The sequence below is a fragment of the Parasteatoda tepidariorum genome, chromosome 5, assembly GCF_982258835.1.
Source record: "Parasteatoda tepidariorum strain Cologne lab strain chromosome 5, Ptep-v5.0, whole genome shotgun sequence".
NCBI lineage: Eukaryota > Metazoa > Arthropoda > Arachnida > Araneae > Theridiidae > Parasteatoda > Parasteatoda tepidariorum.
In genome coordinates this window covers 69,476,086-69,497,292 of record NC_141759.1, presented here as the reverse complement: position 1 = coordinate 69,497,292, position 21,207 = coordinate 69,476,086, and the positions used below count along the sequence as shown (strand labels likewise).

Below are 21,207 nucleotides of genomic sequence, written 5' to 3'. Positions count from 1 at the left end.
CAATCATATATCTATCAGAGCTACATATTTTCATCAAAGTTCCATGTATAAAAATAAGAAAACTCATGTATCCAGTATTCAGCTATGACTTTTGATGATCATTGAAAAATCATCACTGTCAGTTAATGGAATTCGATTGGACGCTCTCCATTATTTTTTTCATCAGTTTGATACACTGAATCATCCAGTCCTTTAAATCTCAAGAAGAGTCAAATAGATTAATTGTATCGTAAAAACTTCTACTTTTCTAAAGATCCTAGAAAATCTTAAACTATATTAATTGGATTGATTATATTATTTTTTTAAATTAAAATAATTTCAATTAAGATTACATTTGGATTTTCTAATTATTAAAAATTAATAAAGAATAAATTTTAAATAATTAAAATGGACACTTATGATTATACTTTACCACATCAATAAAGTATCAATCTAGATATAAAAGTATTTAAAAAATTCTGTAAAAAGCATGATAATATTTTAACTATTTATACATTAATCATACAATAAGTGTGATTTAATTTAATATTTTCATTAAATTTAATGCATTAACAAGTCGCAAATTGTTTACAATAATTTGTACATTTTTATTAAATACGGTGAAATTAATTGGAAAATTACTAAAAGAATTTCCACCTACATTTTTGTCGCATATAAAAGAATAAATGAAATTGCAAAATCTAACGATATACGATCTTGAAAGCACGATATATTTTGACCCTTGATACTTATCTTGTTTGTGACTATCGCGATAGTAACGAAGTTGTTAATTTTTTTAGGTGAAGGTTGTGCTTTCGTTTTACTGTCCATTTAAACAAAAATTAGCTTGGTGATTAGTTTTAACTATTACCCCCCTAACTACTTCAAAAAATCAGAAAACCTATCATTGTCAGTTCTAACTTATTATATGCTTGACAGCAACAGCGCAAAATGCCTAAAAAAAACACGATGAAAATATTGCGAATTTTTTAAAAATTCGCAATGACTAAACTAACAACTGCAATAACTAATACAGCAATTAAATTCAAACAAATGAATTAATAAAAATAAACTAATTGAACGAAAAGCTACTTTCCAGTCATAGTTAATAAGTTCGAATAAAAATATTTAACATAAAATTATATATATATATATATATATATATATATATATATATATATATATATATATATATATATATATATATATATATATATATATATATATATATATATATATATATATATATATATGAATTGTTTTTTTTTAAAAAAAAAACTCTTTTTATCAATAGACTAGTTTTAAAAAATAATAATAAGCTTGATTATTAATATACATGGATGATTTCTGTAGTCATCGCACTTATATAGAATTTTCAGAATCCTTTTAAGACTGATATCATTGGTATATTATACAATAGAATTCAAAATTTAACAAAGGAAGAAATGGAAGATGTAAGAACAGAGGAAATATGGTTGAACATAGAAAATATGGGAGCGTTTCTAAGAAACGTCTTTCAACTTTTTTCTGTTTCCTCCTTCAATCAATTAAGTTGTGATGCTTTTAGTCCCATCTTCCTCTATAGTGATTCCTTGGATTTTAAAAGTGATTTTATAGTGAGTTTTTAGAGTTTCCCCCTTCCTCTATTCCTTCTTTGAATTCTATTGTACACATCTTTTTGATTTTAATAGTATTTTTTACTACTCTTAAATATTGATTTGTATATCCCAATGTGTGCAATTTTGCATCTTTTTTGACAATGATTTTGAAGATAAGCATTGAGCATGGTACAAAGCTTATTTTAGTAATAGCAGAAATTCTAAATGAATCATGAAATTACCTTTTTCCTTAAGCCTCAAATATTATGAAATTTTAACGAGTTTCTTAAAAATAGTTTTTAAGAAATATCATCTCAACACATCTTGATTTGTTCAGTTAAAAAAAAAAACACCCTGGAAGTCCCAAAAATGGGTTAAAAGTACATGTTAATTTCCATATCATATACCAAGTATATTACACAAAATTGATTTGTGTGATGTAATTGGGGGAAGCATGAAACAAAGTGTAATGTTGCACAAAACAGGGTGAAAAGGGAAATGCATCCTCATGTCCATTGTTTCGCTCAGCAACTAAAAAGGGGACATATTTTGAAATGACGGGGAATCAACTAAACTGTACTAGAGTAGTTCAATTACAGTACAGCTAATTATAAAACATCTTTACTAAAGCAAAATTTTGATGAAAATTTCCCAAGGCTGTGAATTCTCTGACAACATATTCCCCGAGCAGCGAAGTCTGTGATATTATTTTTTCTGAACAGTGAGCTCTGCGATAATGGACTCGGGCAAATTTTCTTTAGTAGGGCGAACCCTAATCGACTTTCAAAAGATGTTACAAACTTTAATATATGACAACTTATTTGATCTTTATGACATCACTTTTAGTTTGATCTTTATGACATCACTTTAGTTTATGACATCACTTGTTAGTTTGTTTGTAAATTTTGTCATAAATTTTAGAGGAAACTCTAAATTCTGCTGCTTGAAAAAATTGCAGCATAATAAAAAGCATAAGCGTGTTAGCGATGTTATAGTCAAAAAGTTTTAAGTCATATTATTCGAATTTTGTTTCATTAGTATCTGAAACAATATATTTTTTCATTAGTAACATTAATGAGTTGGAACAAGCGAATAATAACCATTTTTTAACTGGAATACTGGGATAAACATTTACTAGAAATACAACAGCAAAGAAAAATATTTAATTGTAAAAATTACATATATTATTCTGCAAACGAGAATAAAAAAAAACATGGTAGTTAAGTCAAATTTACAACAAATGAACTATTTTTTTTTACATTCAAATTAAATAAATAAATCCAATTTTTTAATTAATTTTCGAAAGGAAAAAATCGATTTATATTGTCAAAAAATTAAAAATTTAATCATTTTTGATTAAATGTTCATGTTACAATCTAAGCAATACCCAATGAAACTGAGCTATGTTTGTTTTATACGTTAATTAGTCTACTAATTCTTTCGGAATATCTTTGCAATAGTATGTCAAAAATTTTTTTAATATTATATATAGAATACATTAATTTTTAAATATTACTCTAACTTTATTTCTAAATTTAAAGGTAGTTTTGAGTTACATTAGAATAAATTTCTTTAAAAAATATATTTATTAAGACTATTAATTTTATCTACTCTACTGTTTTTGCATAATTTTGGTAAACTTTAATCTTCCAGTATTAGCCAAGGATTATTTAGTTCTTCTCATTATCATGATATCTCGTTCATCTACTATTTGAAAGTCAACGTATTTTGTAATTTTAAACTATTTATGCAGCCTTGTTTAAATGTTAAGCTACTAACTAATCAGAAATATTGAAATTGTTTTTATTATCACTCTAAAATCATCAACGTCTTACATTATGACAAAATAAATGCCAAAACATCTTTTATACCAAGTATATATATATGATATATATATATGTAAATGCATTTTGCAATGTTATTTTTAAATTTTTGCAGTTTAAATGTGTCTTAATGTTTTACTTGTTAGATTAATTAATCAAACAACCAATCTATTTTCTTTTATTAAACTAGAGTTATCCCAGCCCTATTTCACTGATTTTTTATGTCTATCACATAAAAAATTTTTTATACTAGGTTTAGTTACACTTTTTTGCAAGCGAATTTAAGGTAATCAAATTTCTTAAACACCTATTTTTATTGATTTATTGTAAATTGGTGAATTGCTTATGGTTTATCATACAAAAATTATAGTTTCTTTTGAAATAATATAAAATGAACAAGTATTTGTCTAAAATCAAGTTTCGTATGTTTATACAGAATGTATTTCTGCCTTCTTATTGCATAATACCATGTACATAACTCTACGGAGTAAGGTAATAAAATATTTAAACAATTTATTTATAAATAATGAGTACATTTAAATAATAATATCAAGATTTGTGAATAACCAAGAATTTTTTTAGTAATAAAGGTTTCAAAGTATAATATAGAGACAAATAGAAAAAAATTATTGAATCCTATTCAAAAACGCTTAGTTAACATATCTTAAAATTCTAAACAAAGTTTGCTGTATTTATTCCATTTTCATAGTCTCTCGGAGCGTAACTATTGACCAATATCCAATATTGGATATTCTAAGCATATTCTTCCTTTTCAATTAAATAATATACACAGTGTAAAGAAAACGAATGGCCACAACTGACAGAGATTATAAAATATGTCAACTGTCACCGTACAATGGGGATCGGAATGCAAAAGGAAGACTGCACTGTGAAAAATAAACTCAAAGATTCTCTATTATTGAAAACTTCACAACAATTCCTCGTTTGAGATGTAACCATCATAATCCAATATTGGCTTTAAATTGGAGGTGGAGGGTACTGAACAAACGTAACCCGTTATAAAGTACTATGTAAATGTGTCATCTTTCGGAATATACCAAAAAAATGTTTCACTATGCGAAAGGTAATATAAACACGTTACGACATGCAGAGTGTGCTATGAAAATGTTTCCCCATTCGGAAGGTACTATGTAAACATGTTACCGTGTGAAGGATACTATGTAAACGTGTCATGCCCTGCGTTACTGTGAAAATATTTCACCATTCGGAAAGTACTATGAAAACGTTTCACCTTGCAGGGAGTACTATGTGAATTTTCACAGATTATTTGTATGTCATTCACGTCTGAAACTATGACGTTAACTCATGTGGCATCCTTTGTTTATTCGATGTATATCGAGTAATCTAAGCCTTTTTTGACATCGCTGGAAAAGAAATATCTAGGCGTAACAGATCAGGGCCGCCAAAAGAAGGACCAAACATAGTCAATGCTTTTCTTTATGAAAGTAGCGTCTGGAAAAAATATTAAGGTCTTTAAGTTATGTTCTGTTGCTAACGTCACTCTAGAGTTACACTTATGGGTTAATGAAGACGGTTTAAGAATAAAATTTAATACCTTAAGGACCATGCTAGCTCGGGCAGAATTTCACGGTTCGTACAAGTGGTAAAAAAGTGGTATAAATTATTTCCTGAAGAAACCAGGAGCTTCTGAGAATTCGATTTCAATGTTGAGTTAAAATCTCATCCTCTGACTTCAGATCTAGATAAACTTATTAAGATAATAACTATAATTTACCTCCTAAGAAGCAATTTTTCATCTTAATATTGCTGCTACGTTTTATTTGTTACGATCTCTCAGTCTTACTTGCTCGGTAAGAATTTCCACGTTAACGTGGAAATGGTTCTTTATTGGGTCAATAATGATCTGAAACTACTTCTAACGCATCTGTACATCATAATTTATATCAGAAAACAGATGGTAAAAGCAATGACCCGGCCTACTCACCCCGCTCCACAATCGCATTATAGAAATGAAACATTAAACCGATCTTTGATTTAACTTCCCCACATTGTACGGTGATTGTTTCGTTTTCCGTTCACCTCTCACAATTATGGTCATTAGTTTTGTTATACCCTGCATTGGTTTGTATCCATTGTTATTTCAAAAGTTGTATGTTGTAAGTTATAATTAAAGAGTACTTAGTCACTGGAAGTATTAATACCATTTGTCGAAGCATCATCGTTAAGAACTCCGTTTTCAAAAGAGTCAGTGGATCCATCAAATAATAGTTTATACATCAGAGCCTGTCCCCCTGCCGTACCTATAGTACGTGGAGCCCTCGGGATCCTTTACTAAGGGCTGCACCAGGGGGGCCTCATGTCAGGAGGCAAATCCTTTAGAGGGACTGGAAGAAGAGAATCCGGGCATGGGCATGAAAGGTAGACCATTTTCTTGGTGCGGCGTTGAATTACCAGCGTTATCTTCATCACGCTTCATAGGTTTCGTAGAACCTCCGCAGAAAATTGCAAACTTGAATTCTCGGCAAAGTTGTGCACAAATTGACTCCTGAAATGCAAATATTTTAATCGATACTGATTTATTAAAATATGGAACTAGGAAACAGTCAAATGAAGACACTGATACCAAATGTTTGATAAAGGATGATTTGCATTTTCACTAGTTAGTAGAATTAATTACCTATTATTACCTCATATCTACGCTGATTCCACTTCAATTTGACTACGTGGAAAATATTAATGTATTAACTTTTATCCGAAACAATTTCAAAATATTTCCCCTGCTATATTTTTGATTCAGTCGAAATAAATGCAAGGGAAGACCCAAGTCACCGAATGAGAAGATTAGATTTAAAATCATAAAACAATACAATTTTAATTATTTTTTAATTATTTTGGTGTTTAGATGTAATAAGATATGATCGATATAAAGATAATTACGATAGGAATATATGAACCGTGTTGTGAAAAGTATGCTCTCCACTGATTTCACTTAATTTTTAGTGTCAATGAGAAGCTATTTTCCTTCTTGAGACCTGTGCAGTATCTTTTGATAACTCCAGAAAATATATAAAAATTGCCAATGAAAGGTATTGTTTACATAATTTTTTTTTTAATAACTGTAAAAGTTGGCGTAGGGTCATGAGGAGAGGCCAACACTAGGGAGTTATTATTTTAGTGACTTATAAGAAATGATTGTTTAATAGATAATTTTTATTGTGTTTATTTCTAATTACGAATGCAGAATTTACAAGTTTGGTTAATTTCAATCGCAGAAGTTCAAGTATACGGCTAAGTCTTTACAGTGGGTAACATTTTAAAAATTCCTTACCACTTTTCCACCAAAACATGATCGTAAAATTTAATTAATATTAAGTATTTAGCTAAATGTATTTCATTTTAATATTATGAGAAAATATTATGAGTAAATAATGACCCTGTATTATTTATTTATTAAAATGACCCTGTATCATTTTAATATGTTCGACTTCTCAGTTAATAATATGACACGAACGACTTAATTTTGAAAAATAAATGCAATGCTGAGAATGAAAAAATTAAGTTATAATAGCTCTTAATCTTTTTGAAAAAAGGATTTGTTCCCAAAACAAGAACACCGAAACCAAATAGTAAAACAAACGATATCTCGCTTTAATTTGTTGTAATAAATTTAAAATTTTTCTAAATGTACTTCTCAATATCTCATATCATCTCACCTTGTGAACCCAAGTAATATTTTTTTGATGGTTTTCCATTGTTGGACCAACATAATCTTGATGGTAACCATCAATAATTCCATCATAATCAATTATATTTTTTGACGGTAACCAACATAAGTAACTATCACCCCAATGTTGGAATTTGGACTGATTTATGATGGTTCAAGATAAGAATAGTAACTTGTTTTGATGGCTTGTTCATGTTAAACCAACAGAAATTTCAATATAGTTTCTCGGAAATCAAATGTTGGAACGATCATGAACAACCATCATCCCAATGTAGGAATTCTGATTAATTTATGATAGGCCAACATAAAAAAACTCAAATTGTTTTGGTGTGGTATATACCTGAGAACCAACAAGAATTTCCATTAAACCATCATGAAAAAGTACAGTTCGAAACATCATTGACCATCACGGATTATCATGGATTGTTAGTCCATGAGAATCAAACTTCCCTGGATGGTTAACCATCATAGTATAATTGATATAGATGGTTATAGTACAGTTGATATGATATAGTATAGTTGATATGATATAGATGGTTAACCATCATAGATGGTTAACCATCATTAACCATCATAAGTAGCATTTTCCACCATGGAATGATGGAAGTTTGCTGGCATATCAAAAACCATGAACGCATTATGGAAAATGTTGGATGATGGTGACCATCAAATGATGTTTAACCATCATGAATAGCACTGAAACCTAAAAAAAACCATCAAAATGATTTGATGGGACCATCGAGAATTTTGACTTGGGTAGTATAATTTTATATTTTAATTTTAATGTTGTACTAATTTCTAAAATACCACAAAAGAAACTGTAAAACACAGATCGTATGAAATTAGTTATTTGAAGCGAGTGAGAAAATTCAGACGTTTATCTTACCCTCTCTTCACTGACGACTTTTCTGGCTTTCCATATAAACTCGAACACAACTATGATGCATCCAACGGAGACTCCGCATATAAGAACCAAAAAGACGCCACCAACGTTCGCCAGCCCCAATTCTGAAGCTGAGCTCGAGCCAGTGGCGTCATCTTTAGCACACTTTTGAGTAAGCCTCTTCCTTTTCCACCAACGTTCTTTGAGGACATGCAGCTGACCTCCTTCCTGAAGTTTCAGGATAGCTGAAGACAAGTGAGTCCGATAAGGAGATCCTAATAAATATAAATTTTATTACTTTACTCGTTTAATCAGCATCAAGAAATTATTACTTAATTCATAGTTTTAATGTTGCTTTTAATTCGATCCAAAACAAAGTAATTTTTTTGAAAAAATAGTGCGTAAAGTCCCTCCGCGCGGAAGAAGTGAAACTTCGTAATGTGGACACTTGGATCAGTCTGCGTAGGGACCGAGGGTGTGCGGTATTGGTCCTCGTTAAACTGTGCTACCGTAAAGTGCTCGACTTCGCGCGCAGGTCGTCGGGCTACCGAAGCGGGGGTGCCATCCCTTCCGCAGAGGATCAAAATTGTGATGGCATGTCTTCGGATCATCCTCCGGGATGTTTCCCAGACCGTCGCCAATAGCCCATTGTGCAGCTCTAGTGCGACGTAAAGTAACAACAACAACAATGTGGAAATAAAAAACGAGCGATTAATACTCACTTGGGCCGGATCACGCTATTGGTCGAAAATTACATCACTGGGGGAAGGGAGATGGTGGCCATTGGCTAGTGTTTGCATGATTTTGGCGACAAATTTTGCATTCACACGTGCTTCGGATTTTATTTCCTCCTAGTAAATTTTTACGTAATATTATATGTCGTCGTTAGGGTGGGAGAGATAGGTAAATGTCCTCTTCATTATTTCAGACAATATTTTTGTTTTAATTGATAGAAATTCATGAAAGCTAAAAACATGATAAACAAAAATAATGAATGTTTTGCAAATATAAGATGGTATAGCAATATTACAAATAAGTTGTTTTTATTATTGCTTTTCCTTGAGAATTATCTTTTACAGTTATAAAGTAACGAAGTTGAAATAAATATAAGCTCAAATTTACTGATACATCGTTATTTAGTTGTGTTATGAATAATTTTAAAAACTTCATAATCAAACAACATGTAAATTTAGTTTAAAGTCAAATAACATAATTAAACAACATGTTAGTTAAGTAAATTCATTTCAAACTTCCAGTTTTTAAGTCAGCTTTATGATTCGTATAAATTTTTATTTCGTTTAAATATTTTTTCGCAATATTCGCAAATCACCTGATTTATAATTAATAATAACAAGAAACATTAATAAATAAAAACAAGAAAACATTATAGATAAAGCAAGAAACATTAATACCACGTGTAAACAGAGTGCGTTTGAAAACTAGATTTAAAATCTGTAGCCAAATCAAGATCTGTCGCCAATTTACTATGCAGTACACAGCATGTCCATTCCCCCAAACAGTGATGTCATCTTCGACCAATAACGTGATCAGGCCGAAGTGAGGATTAATCGCTCGTAATAAAAATAGGAAGGGATAGAAATTGATTTTTAGTGAAATCATATTGTTTCTTTAAGACAAACTTTATTAACATTGCTTACAATTCGCAATTGATCGCATCTTTCACTTATCATTTTCGAGTGGAGAAATATCCAAATCTGTAACATTTACAATGGGATTATGATAACTAAAGTAAAATACGAAATGTTTGAGTTCAGGGCTCGAAAAACAGCCCGTCCGCCCGTCCTCGACGGCCAAAAATTCTCCGCGGACAACGAGTTTCTCGAATCCGACGTCCGCGCGGACGGCCACTTTCCCGTTAATGCTCGTGATACATTTTCAATTTTTGTTATCTTACAAGAGTCTTGTAAGTTACAAGGCAGCAAAATGACCCACAATACAGCAACATACTGCGCATATATTGATGTTTTCTCTGTCTGGGAGTACTGCAGCGGTTGAAAGGGGCTTTGCAGCAATAAACTTACAAAAAAACACAATACGTACTTGTCTTAAACAAGAAGCTTTAAAAGCACTTATGAACATCTGCCTAAATGGAAAACCCCTTTCAGATTTCTGTTCAGAAACCTCTGTAAATCATTGGCTTGATTGTGGAACTGGCAAACGTCATATTTGATTCATTTAAAAAACGCAGTACCCTCGGATAACTTGACATTCCAGATAACTTGACCCTTGTCACTTAAATTATTTCATAAAAGAAATACTAGGTTACTATTAATAACCTAGTATTTCTTTTATTACTATATAATGTAATCCTAGTAACGACTAATTCATTGTGTAATTTATATAAATGTTTGTTATAAATAGGAGAAAATTATATTTTTATTTATTTAAAAGCGACGGGTTAGTTTCAACGGAGGACGGGTGCATTGTTGGACAAGCCGTCCTCGGGGACGGGTAAAATTTCTGAGTTTTTTCGAGCCCTGTTTGAGTTCTATTTTTTTAATATTTCTTGCAAAAACTGCATCAATGGTAGTTACCCCTTTGGTTGTTGGATCATTCCTACCATTTATCATTTCCAATCCAAATTTGTCTTTAAGGAAGGTTAATAATGTTTCAGCTTCAGGTAACGAGAAATTCACATTAAAATCTCTGCAAGGATCACAGGCCGCTCGTTGCCATGGTACCGTTAAGCGTTTAACGCAACCTTGTTGGAAGTCGCATTAGAAGTTTCACTTCAAAAAATGTTTTGCACAGATATATTAATTTTCGATTACAAATTGATTTTTGCAAGATCTTTTGTTGCTCCAACCGTTTGTTATACACCTTGCATGCGCAAAATCAGTTTTATCAAACTTGACCTACGGTACTCTCTGTAATAAATTTATTTTGTCAAATTACAAACTGTGCTGTTTAATTTTCTGTAAAATAAGTTTTATTTTCATTTTTCTTCTTGTTTCTACACTTCACCGATCTACTCCTCCTGGATCACTTTAACAATTTATTAAAGTATGGGAAAAATATTAAATAAAAAACCCATGGAAACACTATTTCAAATAGCTTTAATTATTGTAATATGGATCATTTTTATTTTAATATCAGATATCGTATCAGACAAGTTCCACCTTTTAAAAAATTTAGGAACAAAGTAAAGTAAAAAGTACCGGCACTCAGAGTTTCGGTAGTTTTTGTTCCGATATAAAATATCTGATATATGCAATTTTTACAGTTATATTTCCCGTAAAAGCACTGAATCACTTTTATTAAACGGTAATTATTCACTTTTATTAAACGTTAAAAATTATGGCAATATATTTTACGGTAAAAATGGATTTTACAAAAAAATGCATCTTATTAATGATGTATCCAAAATGGTGTCGGTAGTTTTTGTTCCGATATAAAATATCTGATATATGTAATTTTTACAGTTATATTTCCCGTAAAAGCACTGAATCACTTTTATTGGTTGGTTGGTGTCGTATCCTCTATTGAATCATATTTCATGGTGTGCTTGAATAGTTTTTGTTATTTCTATGGCATTAAAAGAATACAAATCCTCTTCTGTGGGGTAGTTTAAGAGGTGAAGGCCTGCAACGACTGCAGGGCAGTTAAAGACATGATATGGTGTCAGTTCCACATTAAGACAGTTGCCACAGTTTTGATATTTTCTAGTCCCATCTGTAGAAATTTTCATGTTTTTATGATGTTTTGTTCTTAGTCTGATCAGAGTAGTGGCTGTCTTTCTATCAATGTCAAGATTAGTTATTTGATCGTGGGCTTTGATTTTTAAAGGGGTGAATAGTCTTGACTTAGCAAAAGCATTTGCATCTGCCAACATCACTTTTATTAAACGGTAAAAATTACGGTATTATATTTCACGGTAGAAATGGATTTTACAAAAAAAATGTATCTTATTAATGATGTATCCAAAATGGTAATATGATTAGGGTAATTTGGCTACAATGGCTACAAATTTAGCTACAAAATTTGGCTACAAATTTAGCTACAATGAATTTCCACAGAATAAAAAAAGGAAACAAACATTTTAAATCAAAGCATCAAATATTTACAGAGACAAAGGATAGAACATGCTTTTAAAAGTGTATTGGGCTATTTCTTTTCATTTAAAATATGATTTGAATATTTTACTCACCATGAGGCGTTGCGATCCCATAACCTTTGGAATCAAGTAGACCTCCCACTTGTGTCAGTTCACAGTTCCTTTCGATGATATATTCGATGGTAGTGGATTCCATGAGAAAAGCATAGTTGCCTTTCTTTACTCTTTCTACACCTTTCTGATTGTTATCACTAAATACCGATGGACGTTGTGATTCCATGAAAGACCACATACGTTTATAAGTAGGAAACTCGGACTCCTGAAAAACATGAAATAAAGCACTGTTAGATAGCGTCTGGTGAGATAAAAATGATATGCTATTATATGTATCATCACTTTTTCATGGCAAGGGATTTGTACGATTAAATAGCTATTAAAAAAACTATTAAGAGAACAATAAAAACGATGATAAAACAGAATTGTCCGAAGTCATTGCCTTAAAAGTTCTGTGGCCTGCAATTAAAACGTAGTTTTATCGCCTTTTATTTGAATTGAAGGGCTTGGCAATCATGCTAATGTAGTTCTTCCGTGGTATGATGTCATTTGAGAAAAATTTCTGCATGTATTATCAGTGTAACATTAATTTCACAACTACGAATCAGAAAAAAACTGCGCCTCAAAAAGTACCAATAATGTGGGAGTCTGAAATATTTTTGATTGTTTGAATCTCTTGTAAAAATTCACAACATAATCCAGAATTAAACTTTGCAAGCATAGAAATAAACTCAACGGAAATAAATACAAACTTATTTCATGTTTTTAATCATTGTTAAAAATTTATTCCTTTTTGACCCTGTTCTGTTGTATTTTTTTGTATGTTCTATATGTATAAACCAAGTACGAAGAAGGTTTGTTGCCCATTTTATCTTATAATACCTTTCTTGAATACTGTAGTTCGTATAATGGAGTAATTTCAACACTTTTCTATTATAAAAGCATAAAAAATTACACATTCTAGTGTTTGCACGTTTTTTTCAAGAACATTTTTTATAATTTTAGCCAGTAAGATCCGAGACTGTTACATAACAGAATATAGTTGGAATTTCAGTCAAACATCCATTTTCCTCGTAGTTTCATCAATTTCGTTTTTTATGTATTCCAACCACGTACTTTTCAATAACTTACCGCATACCATTTCCGCATAAAATAGATTTTTTTAAACTTTTAAAAGCATATGTGAGCTATTTCAGATCACGGTCAAAAACAGAAAATATAGAAAAAAATAATTTTGAATAAGGAAAGAGAAAAATGGTGTCATATTATTTATAATATTACTAACGTGTTCGAAAATTATTTTTGCGAAAGATTTTCTACCAACTTAATTTACATATTCTATTATTTTAGGCTACACTGGATTATTTTTTTATTGTTTACGGTGTAAATTTTTTATTATTGAGGTTGAGGTTTCTAGAGATTGTTGAAGTTTCTAGTTTCTTATTGATATCAAATACCGAAAAACCAAAAGATTGCGTGTTTTCTCGTATTATTCTACGAAAAAATTAATTTTGTTAAAGATTTTAAGTCAACTCAAATTACGTATATATTTATAACAAATCTGAATCATATATATAAAAATATAATATTATATTTATAAAATATAATAAATTTGTTTTTTTTCCTCCATAAAATTAATCAAAAAAATCTGCTTTTCCTAATAAAATTACCACAATCGATAGGTCAATGAACTCTACCGAGATCAGCAGCTGATACGCAGCAACGTCGGTGACGGCAAACTGCTGATAAAACATCAAAAACAGGTGGGGAATTTGCTCCTTTCTGTTTTCTGGTCAGCAGTTGCAGGACTCAAATGTGATGATCGTCTGACAGCCTGTACTGCCAATTCGATTACACGCCAGCTATTCACTTTGTATAAGTGGCGTGACAATGTAAGTACGGGTACCTGGCATATCAGCTGATGGTGTGAGGCTGATTTCCGAAGGTTCCGTTGTAATATTAAATGCTTTTTTGCGAATAATATGCTATTTTTATACTATGAATTTGCAACTGTTACTCAAGACTATTAGGTCAACTGTCTACGCTTATTTTGAAAATGGTGCAAAACGTCACTATGGAGAAAAGTCACAGTTTTGTGAAAGTGCAAAGCGTTTGTGGTCTAATTTTTTAATACTTAAAATCTTACTCTAATGATGCATTATTGGGCTCGTTAAAATTTACAAATACTTAGAATAAGACAGTGATGTTGATAATTCTTATCTTGGTGAAAAAATGTCGCCAAATTGGTGATTTTCAAAAAAGTTTAATAACTTTTAAAATATTTAAGTTATTTGTCCATTCTAAAGCCCAGATGATTTTAAACTATAGGGGAGAGTGGGGTCAATTGTAACAGGGTACGACTGTAACAGAGCAAAACTTTCGAGTGTTCTAGATTTGGTTCCAAGGTGGCGCACAAGGTGTATTTAATAAATCTACATGCACACCCCTGCTGGCAACCACTTTTATGTACTTTTGAAAGAGTTACATCACAAAAGATATTTTCACGCTACGCAAATACTTTTTTTTTGGTATTAGAATATTATATAGTAACAAAGTAATTTTGTTTAAACAAATAAAAATTATTAACCGAATATGTAAGTGGACACCTTAATTAACATTTCAATAAAAAAAATTAGTTTTGTTAATTAACTAGCATTGTTTTTAACAAATGAAGCTGATATGGCGTCTTGGGGACGATTGTAACAATAAGTAAAGGGACGATTGCAACAGCTGAAAATAAATAGTCTTATGTTTACAAACCATTACTTAACTCTTTAAGAACCCCCAATAGTTTCCTATATCATTTATATTATATTACATGTGTATTATTTTATTTGTCACCTTTCACAGCATAAATTAAAATTTTTAACCCCTTAAAGTTAAAAGTTTAACCCTTTAGGTCTCTGCTCATTATTATTTTTACTCCTAAAATATCACTACCATTTTGATCAATAAAAAATATATATCGCAACTATGATAATATGTATAATTAACTATGTTTTAGTTGAATTTATGAACTGTTACAATTGACCCCGTAAGTGGGGACAATTGTAACAAGTGCTCGACTATCGAAAATTGTTAATAACTAATATAATAATATTTAAAATAAGGTATTTATTTTTGTTTCTAGTAGAGGATAGTCTACTTTACTCGTCTGTCAATTAATACTAATAATATATTAGATTTTTTGTTAGTTAAAAATAGTTAAGTAAAAAATGTTACAATTGACCCCACTCTCCCCTTCATACCACTTCTCAGCAAACTGGTATGTATAGTTTAAAATCATCGTATTACTTCGAGTGTAAGACACGTAAACTGTGGCTTTTTTTATTTTTCTTGATGTCAGACAACGTTTAACAACGTTAAGACCATTCTTGATGGGTGTGATTTTTTTCACAAGCGAATGAGAATCACACTGGTGGTGAAAATCTCGCCAATCAGGTTTTCATTCGCATGCGATATTTCCCATGCGCAAAAATCACATCCCGTCACTTAACAGCAAATTTATGATGCTGGATCTGCAGATTTGGAACGTTTATATAACAGCCTATGCAAAAGGAAATAGAATTAATTACCTTGAAAAATGACTGAGTTGAACCAGATGCTACACATCCATATGGAATAGTGGTTTGTTTGGCGAGATCCTCAGCACTTTCGATAGGTGAGGCCAATCTCTCTACGGTTAAGAACGCTGCCAAATTCGCTGTGTAAGATGATACCATGATTAATGTGAAGAACCACCACATGACGGCAATCATTCTCGTTGAGTTTGCCCTAAGTATATTTGGATCTCATTGATATATTGTTATAAAATATATAAAAACAATAATTGTGTGCGTATCAATGCTGTAAAATATTTCTAATAACAATTTCTAATAATTAAATAATGTTTAAAATAGTTAAAGATTAATGATTATAATTTTTACGATTGATATTTATCGTTGTGACACACATAACAAACTGTTAGCTTTTAAATACAACTGATTACTTAATCTACCTGGATTATCACGTTAGGGTTATAGAGACTGAGACATGTTAAGATCTAATTCGACCTCTAGTACAATCACCTTAATCTTTTATAAAATACACACATCATATGTTCGCAATTTCACTAGATGGCGCCACAAAATTTATTATTTAATTTGCAACTTAAGGGCTTAGGAGCTATTCGCACTGCTTGGGAAAAAAAATGAGAATTTGGATATGCGATCGAGCACCTGATTTGCGTGTTTTTTTTTTTGCTGGTAAATTTTAACCAATAAGGTATTAGCATCTCCTAACTCTCTCATGAATCTTTAGCATACAATGTGAATTAATTCCCTTAAATGAATTTCTTCTCAATAGATGGAAGAGTCTCGCGTTAGGCTCCATTTACTAGTAACTATAATCCAACTTTACATTTTTAAAATATAAACTTTTATTTGACACAATGCAATTAATAGTCCTTGCAACCTACAGAATTATATCATTTCAACAACGCATAGTAGAGTAAATTATTCGCAAACGTTGCAGGTACCGTGGAGCAACGCTTCTTCATTGCAGAATCTCTTCAGATGGAGATCCCATTGCGATAACGCCAGTTCTCTTTCCATATATAAAATGATGTTAAGGGTGTTTATAAATTTTTCCACATAAAAAAGCATTGAGCATATATGGCATGTATTTAATTAATTTTAAGGCTTATTCTGCAACTCCAAAGCAGGGAAAGGCTGTTTCCAAAAGTTTCTTCAATTCCCAGCTCCAAAAATTCGAGAAATATCCGTGGTCACAATCCTCAAACGGTTGGCCTCAATTTCATGTAATGACAGTGTTAAAAATTAATTATGATTGTCATTATAAGCATCATGTCTGGGTCAATTTACTCTAAGATTAACTGTCAATAATCGTTGAGTAATATGAGTGTATTATTAATTAGTCATGCTTCAAATGTTCCCTGACTGACTAAATCGTATTTATAAGGTCATACTTATATATTTTAGCTAGACTTATATATGTAATTAAATTGGTCAGATTTATCAGTTTAATTAACTAAGTCAGATTTAAGTTTCGGTGACTGTCAGATTTATCAGTACGATTGACTGAATTAGACTTATCAATTCAATTGCCTGTATCAGATTTATCAGCATGATTGATTGAATCGGAATTATGAATTTAATTAAATGAGTCAGATTTAGCAGTTCAAATAATGGAACAAGATTTACTTACCTTGGCGTGATATCACAGCCTTGACACATAAGACAACCTATTGTAAACCAGAGGGTATTTAATAGAGTAAACTGATTTTCTAATTCTTCTGGTTCTAATTCACATGGATGAGGATTCACCCATTCATAGGCACTGAATCGAGCCACAATAAATAAGAAGAGAGACACGCCTGAAATTAGAATTACAATGTCACTCTTAATATTAATGAATTAAAATAGTAAATGAAGAACTATTTTCATAAAATAGTGGGCTGCGCCCCCTGCTCGCTAACGCTCGCCAACCCCCGAAAATTGCTACGCAATCTTATATGGTTTGCTTCGCAAACCAAGCTCGCTTCACTCGTTACTAACTTAGGTACATTGCAAATGCACAAAATTCTAAGAATTCAAAACAATCATTCAAATCCATATAAAAACTTTTTTAAAAAAAAATTACATCTTTTTAGTAAATACTAAGTCATTAAAATAAATTTGAATTCAAATAAATGACATGTAATTCGTCAAATCTATTAGAAATGTGCTATAGTATAATTCGTAATATAAATCAAAAATCGTCAAATAAATTCGTAATATATAAATTCGTGAAAAAAAGCGCTTTCGACAAAATAATAAAATAGAGATCTATCGACAAAGACTACTCACTTTTGCCTAGCTTAATAGTATGAAATTTCCGCAGCTGATGCTCTCTGGTCATTTCATTTTCTGTTTTTAAAAGCGCTATATGTTGAGCCACCTCAGCTAGATTTGGCATGTGACATTTTTAGCGGCAATCATTGGTCGATTTGCCATGTAAGAGAAATAGTAACGTAAACAAAACAAAGCAAACGTTGCCACCGGTGGTAAAGAAATACAGCCAAAATTTGGGAGCCTAAATTCGTGAGAAAAAGCGCTTTCGAAAAAATACTAAAATAGAGATCTATCGACAAAGACTACTCTTTTCTACCTAGCTTAATAGTATGATATTTCCGCAGCTGATGCTCTCTGGTTAGTTCATTTTCTGCTTTTAAAAGCGCTATATGTTGAGCCACCTCACTAGATTTGGCATGTGACATTTTTAGCGGCAATAATTGGTCGATTTGCCGTGTAAGAGAAATAGTGACGTAAACAAGACAAAGCAAACGATGCCACCGGCGGAAAAGAAATACAGCCGAAATTAGGGAGCCACGTAAGAGAATTATATATTTTAGATATTGTGTGTACAGTGTCTATAATTGGTTTCAATTTGTAGTGATAAAAAATCCTTTATTAAGATCCCCCTATTGCAATAGTTTGACTGTAAGCGGGAGTCCTTGTATCTTAACTTCAGAGAGTCACGTCATACGGCTTTTAATATGTGAATAGAGGTAACAAAAATCTATCAAACGAAAAAAATTCTCAAATAGAGAAGGTCATTGACAAAGTATCGTTATTCCATGGAATCTTAAAATCATGAATATGAAATTCTTGTTTTACATTAAAAGTTATTTCGAAAAAAGAATTCTAAAATAAATTCTTAAAGTTTCTTTTTAATAATTTATCAGCTGCGTCAGTTTATCTACACTTTGCGTAATTTTGGTCTTGTTTGGGGTGTCATTCGGCTGGTAAAAAAATTTTTTTTTGAAAAATTAATTTAATTATTTAACATTATTTATTTCAAAAATTGTTGCTCTTTTGTATTACTTAGCAAAATATATAAACTAAAAGTGAAGACTAATATTGCAGTGTTTTAAATTTTTTTTACAAATACAATAGCAGTGTTTTATTGCAATTAAACATTTTTTGGAAGATATTTATTTATATCTCTATTTAAATCTGGATCTATTTATATACTCGTTCTATATAATTGCAGGATCTATTTAGATACATTTCTTAAATTTACTGGCACAAATTTATGAAAATATTATGTTGTGACTAACTAGAATGTGCTAAAATATTTTTTTCATGAGTTTTACTCAGTAATAAAGGAAGACAGATTTGTAATGAATAATTAAAAAATAAAATTAAAACATTTCTTATTAATAACTAATAAAAATACAGTAATTTTTGGATACGGGCTGATATATATTCTTATTTAAAAATGAAAAAAACAACATTATTTTTTTAAGTTATTAAATCATTGAAAAGAAATATAAATAATTTAGTGATTTTTTATAGACACGTAAATTATTTCACGATTATATCGGCCTCTTTTCCTACTTTGGATTTTTTTATATCATCGATTCTTGCAATTACAATAAACAACAAATTTGGTATTAAAATATAGCTAACTATCTGTTAATAAATGAAGGCATTTTTTTAAACGTTAATTACTGTTGCATCTCATTCACTTATTTTTGAAAAAATTCTTTGCATTAAAAAACGTTTAGTAATTTTTGTAATTCTCTTCCTTACATGTTGAGGCTAAATTTTATTTTACTAAAATAGTGAGATATTTGGAAAGGCGAATAAAAAGAATTTTAAAACAGAATAAAAAATAAAAACATTGTTTATTGTTTTAGTATATTTAGATTTATATAAATGCTCTTTACAAATAATACGAATTTAAGAATAATTTGTTTAATGAGAATGTTTATTGTCAAAAATATTTATTAAATTCTTTAAAAAAAAAGCCTTTATTTTAACAAACTGGTTTCGATAAATTTCCTTTCTTTAAATTCAATGAATAGAAACAACAGAAATTGAAATTCAGTCTTTGAGAAATCCTAAGTTTAAAATTCAATATTTGGAATCTCAAATAATTTCTTACCACAATCAATCCTCGCCCTTTTAATATCTTTTGTAAAAATGTAGGATTTTATTTTTCGAGGAAAAATTTTACGGAAATGAACAGTTGAAATAAGCAAATATAGTGCTTGTTTCTAAATCATATTCGCAAAAAAAATTTAAAGACCTTTTTTCTTCCAATAGAAAAGAAAAAAAAGAAAAGTTAAAATCAAAACATTTATTTTCAGCTCTATTTCTTTTTCGCCATTTATTTTTTTATGTAAAAAATTTAAGTTTTCAGCGAAATTTTACGTCGAAACAGGAATTTGTATTGAACTGCTGGAAATATTTTAGTTTTTTGCTAATTTACATCAAGGAATATTCCTGTAAAAAAAAAAATCTGAAATTAAATAATAACGAATCATTTACTTTCAGTCCTATTTATTTTCGTCTAATTTTTTTTATTTATTTAATAACGAACGGAATATCAGTTGCCAAATTTTGCGTAGATGGAGAAATTTTCAATCAGCTGCTGAAAGCCTTTTTATTGGTGTTTTTTTAAAGGAATATTTAAAAAAAAAAATTTCGATTAATAAAAATTTGTTCTAAAAAATAAAATAATTTCAGCCAATTTTTTTTTCGTAATATTTTTTTTTATTTTCTTCTAACAAATGGGAAATCAGTAGCTAAATTTTACGTAGAAGGAGAAATTTTCAATTAGCTGCTAAAAGCATTTTGATCTATTTTTGTGATGATTTTTTTTAGAGAATATTCTAAGAAAAATGTTTTTTTTTAGATGAATAAAAGTTCGTCCTAAATAAATGACTTGATTTCAGTCCCATTTTTGCTCGTCCTATTTTTTTTAATTATTTAACAACAAATGGAATATCTGTCGCTAAATTTTATGTTGAAGGACAAATTTTCAATTAGTTGCTAAAAGCATTTTGGTTTATTTTTGTTATGATTTTTTTAAAGAATATTCTAAAAAAAAAATGTTTTTTTAGATGAATAAAAATTCGTCCTAAATAAGTGACTTGATTTCAGTCCTATTTTTGCTCGTCCTATTTTTTTTTATTATTTAATAACAAATGGAATATCTGTCGCTAAATTTTACGTAGAAGAAAACATTTTCAATTAGCTGATGAAAGCATTATGGTTTTTTTTTTTCAAAGAATATTCTAAAAAAATGTTTTTTTTAGGTGA

General features: G+C 30.1%; 1 protein-coding gene across 1 annotated transcript in view; it reads right to left on the bottom strand.

Annotated features, from left to right (window-relative positions):
* Positions 1-1,742: 1,742 nt before the first annotated feature.
* Positions 1,743-21,207, bottom strand: part of LOC107444771 (glutamate receptor ionotropic, kainate 2) — a 112,313-nt gene continuing 92,848 nt past the window's right edge. The window contains exons 12-16 of the mRNA XM_071186014.2: positions 17,324-17,492; positions 15,694-15,892; positions 12,158-12,383; positions 7,993-8,264; positions 1,743-5,927 (exon numbers count right to left, since the gene is read on the bottom strand). Coding sequence (XP_071042115.1) covers positions 5,742-5,927; positions 7,993-8,264; positions 12,158-12,383; positions 15,694-15,892; positions 17,324-17,492 — 1,052 coding nt within the window. The 3' untranslated portion in view covers positions 1,743-5,741. The remainder of the gene's footprint in view (positions 5,928-7,992; positions 8,265-12,157; positions 12,384-15,693; positions 15,893-17,323; positions 17,493-21,207) is intronic.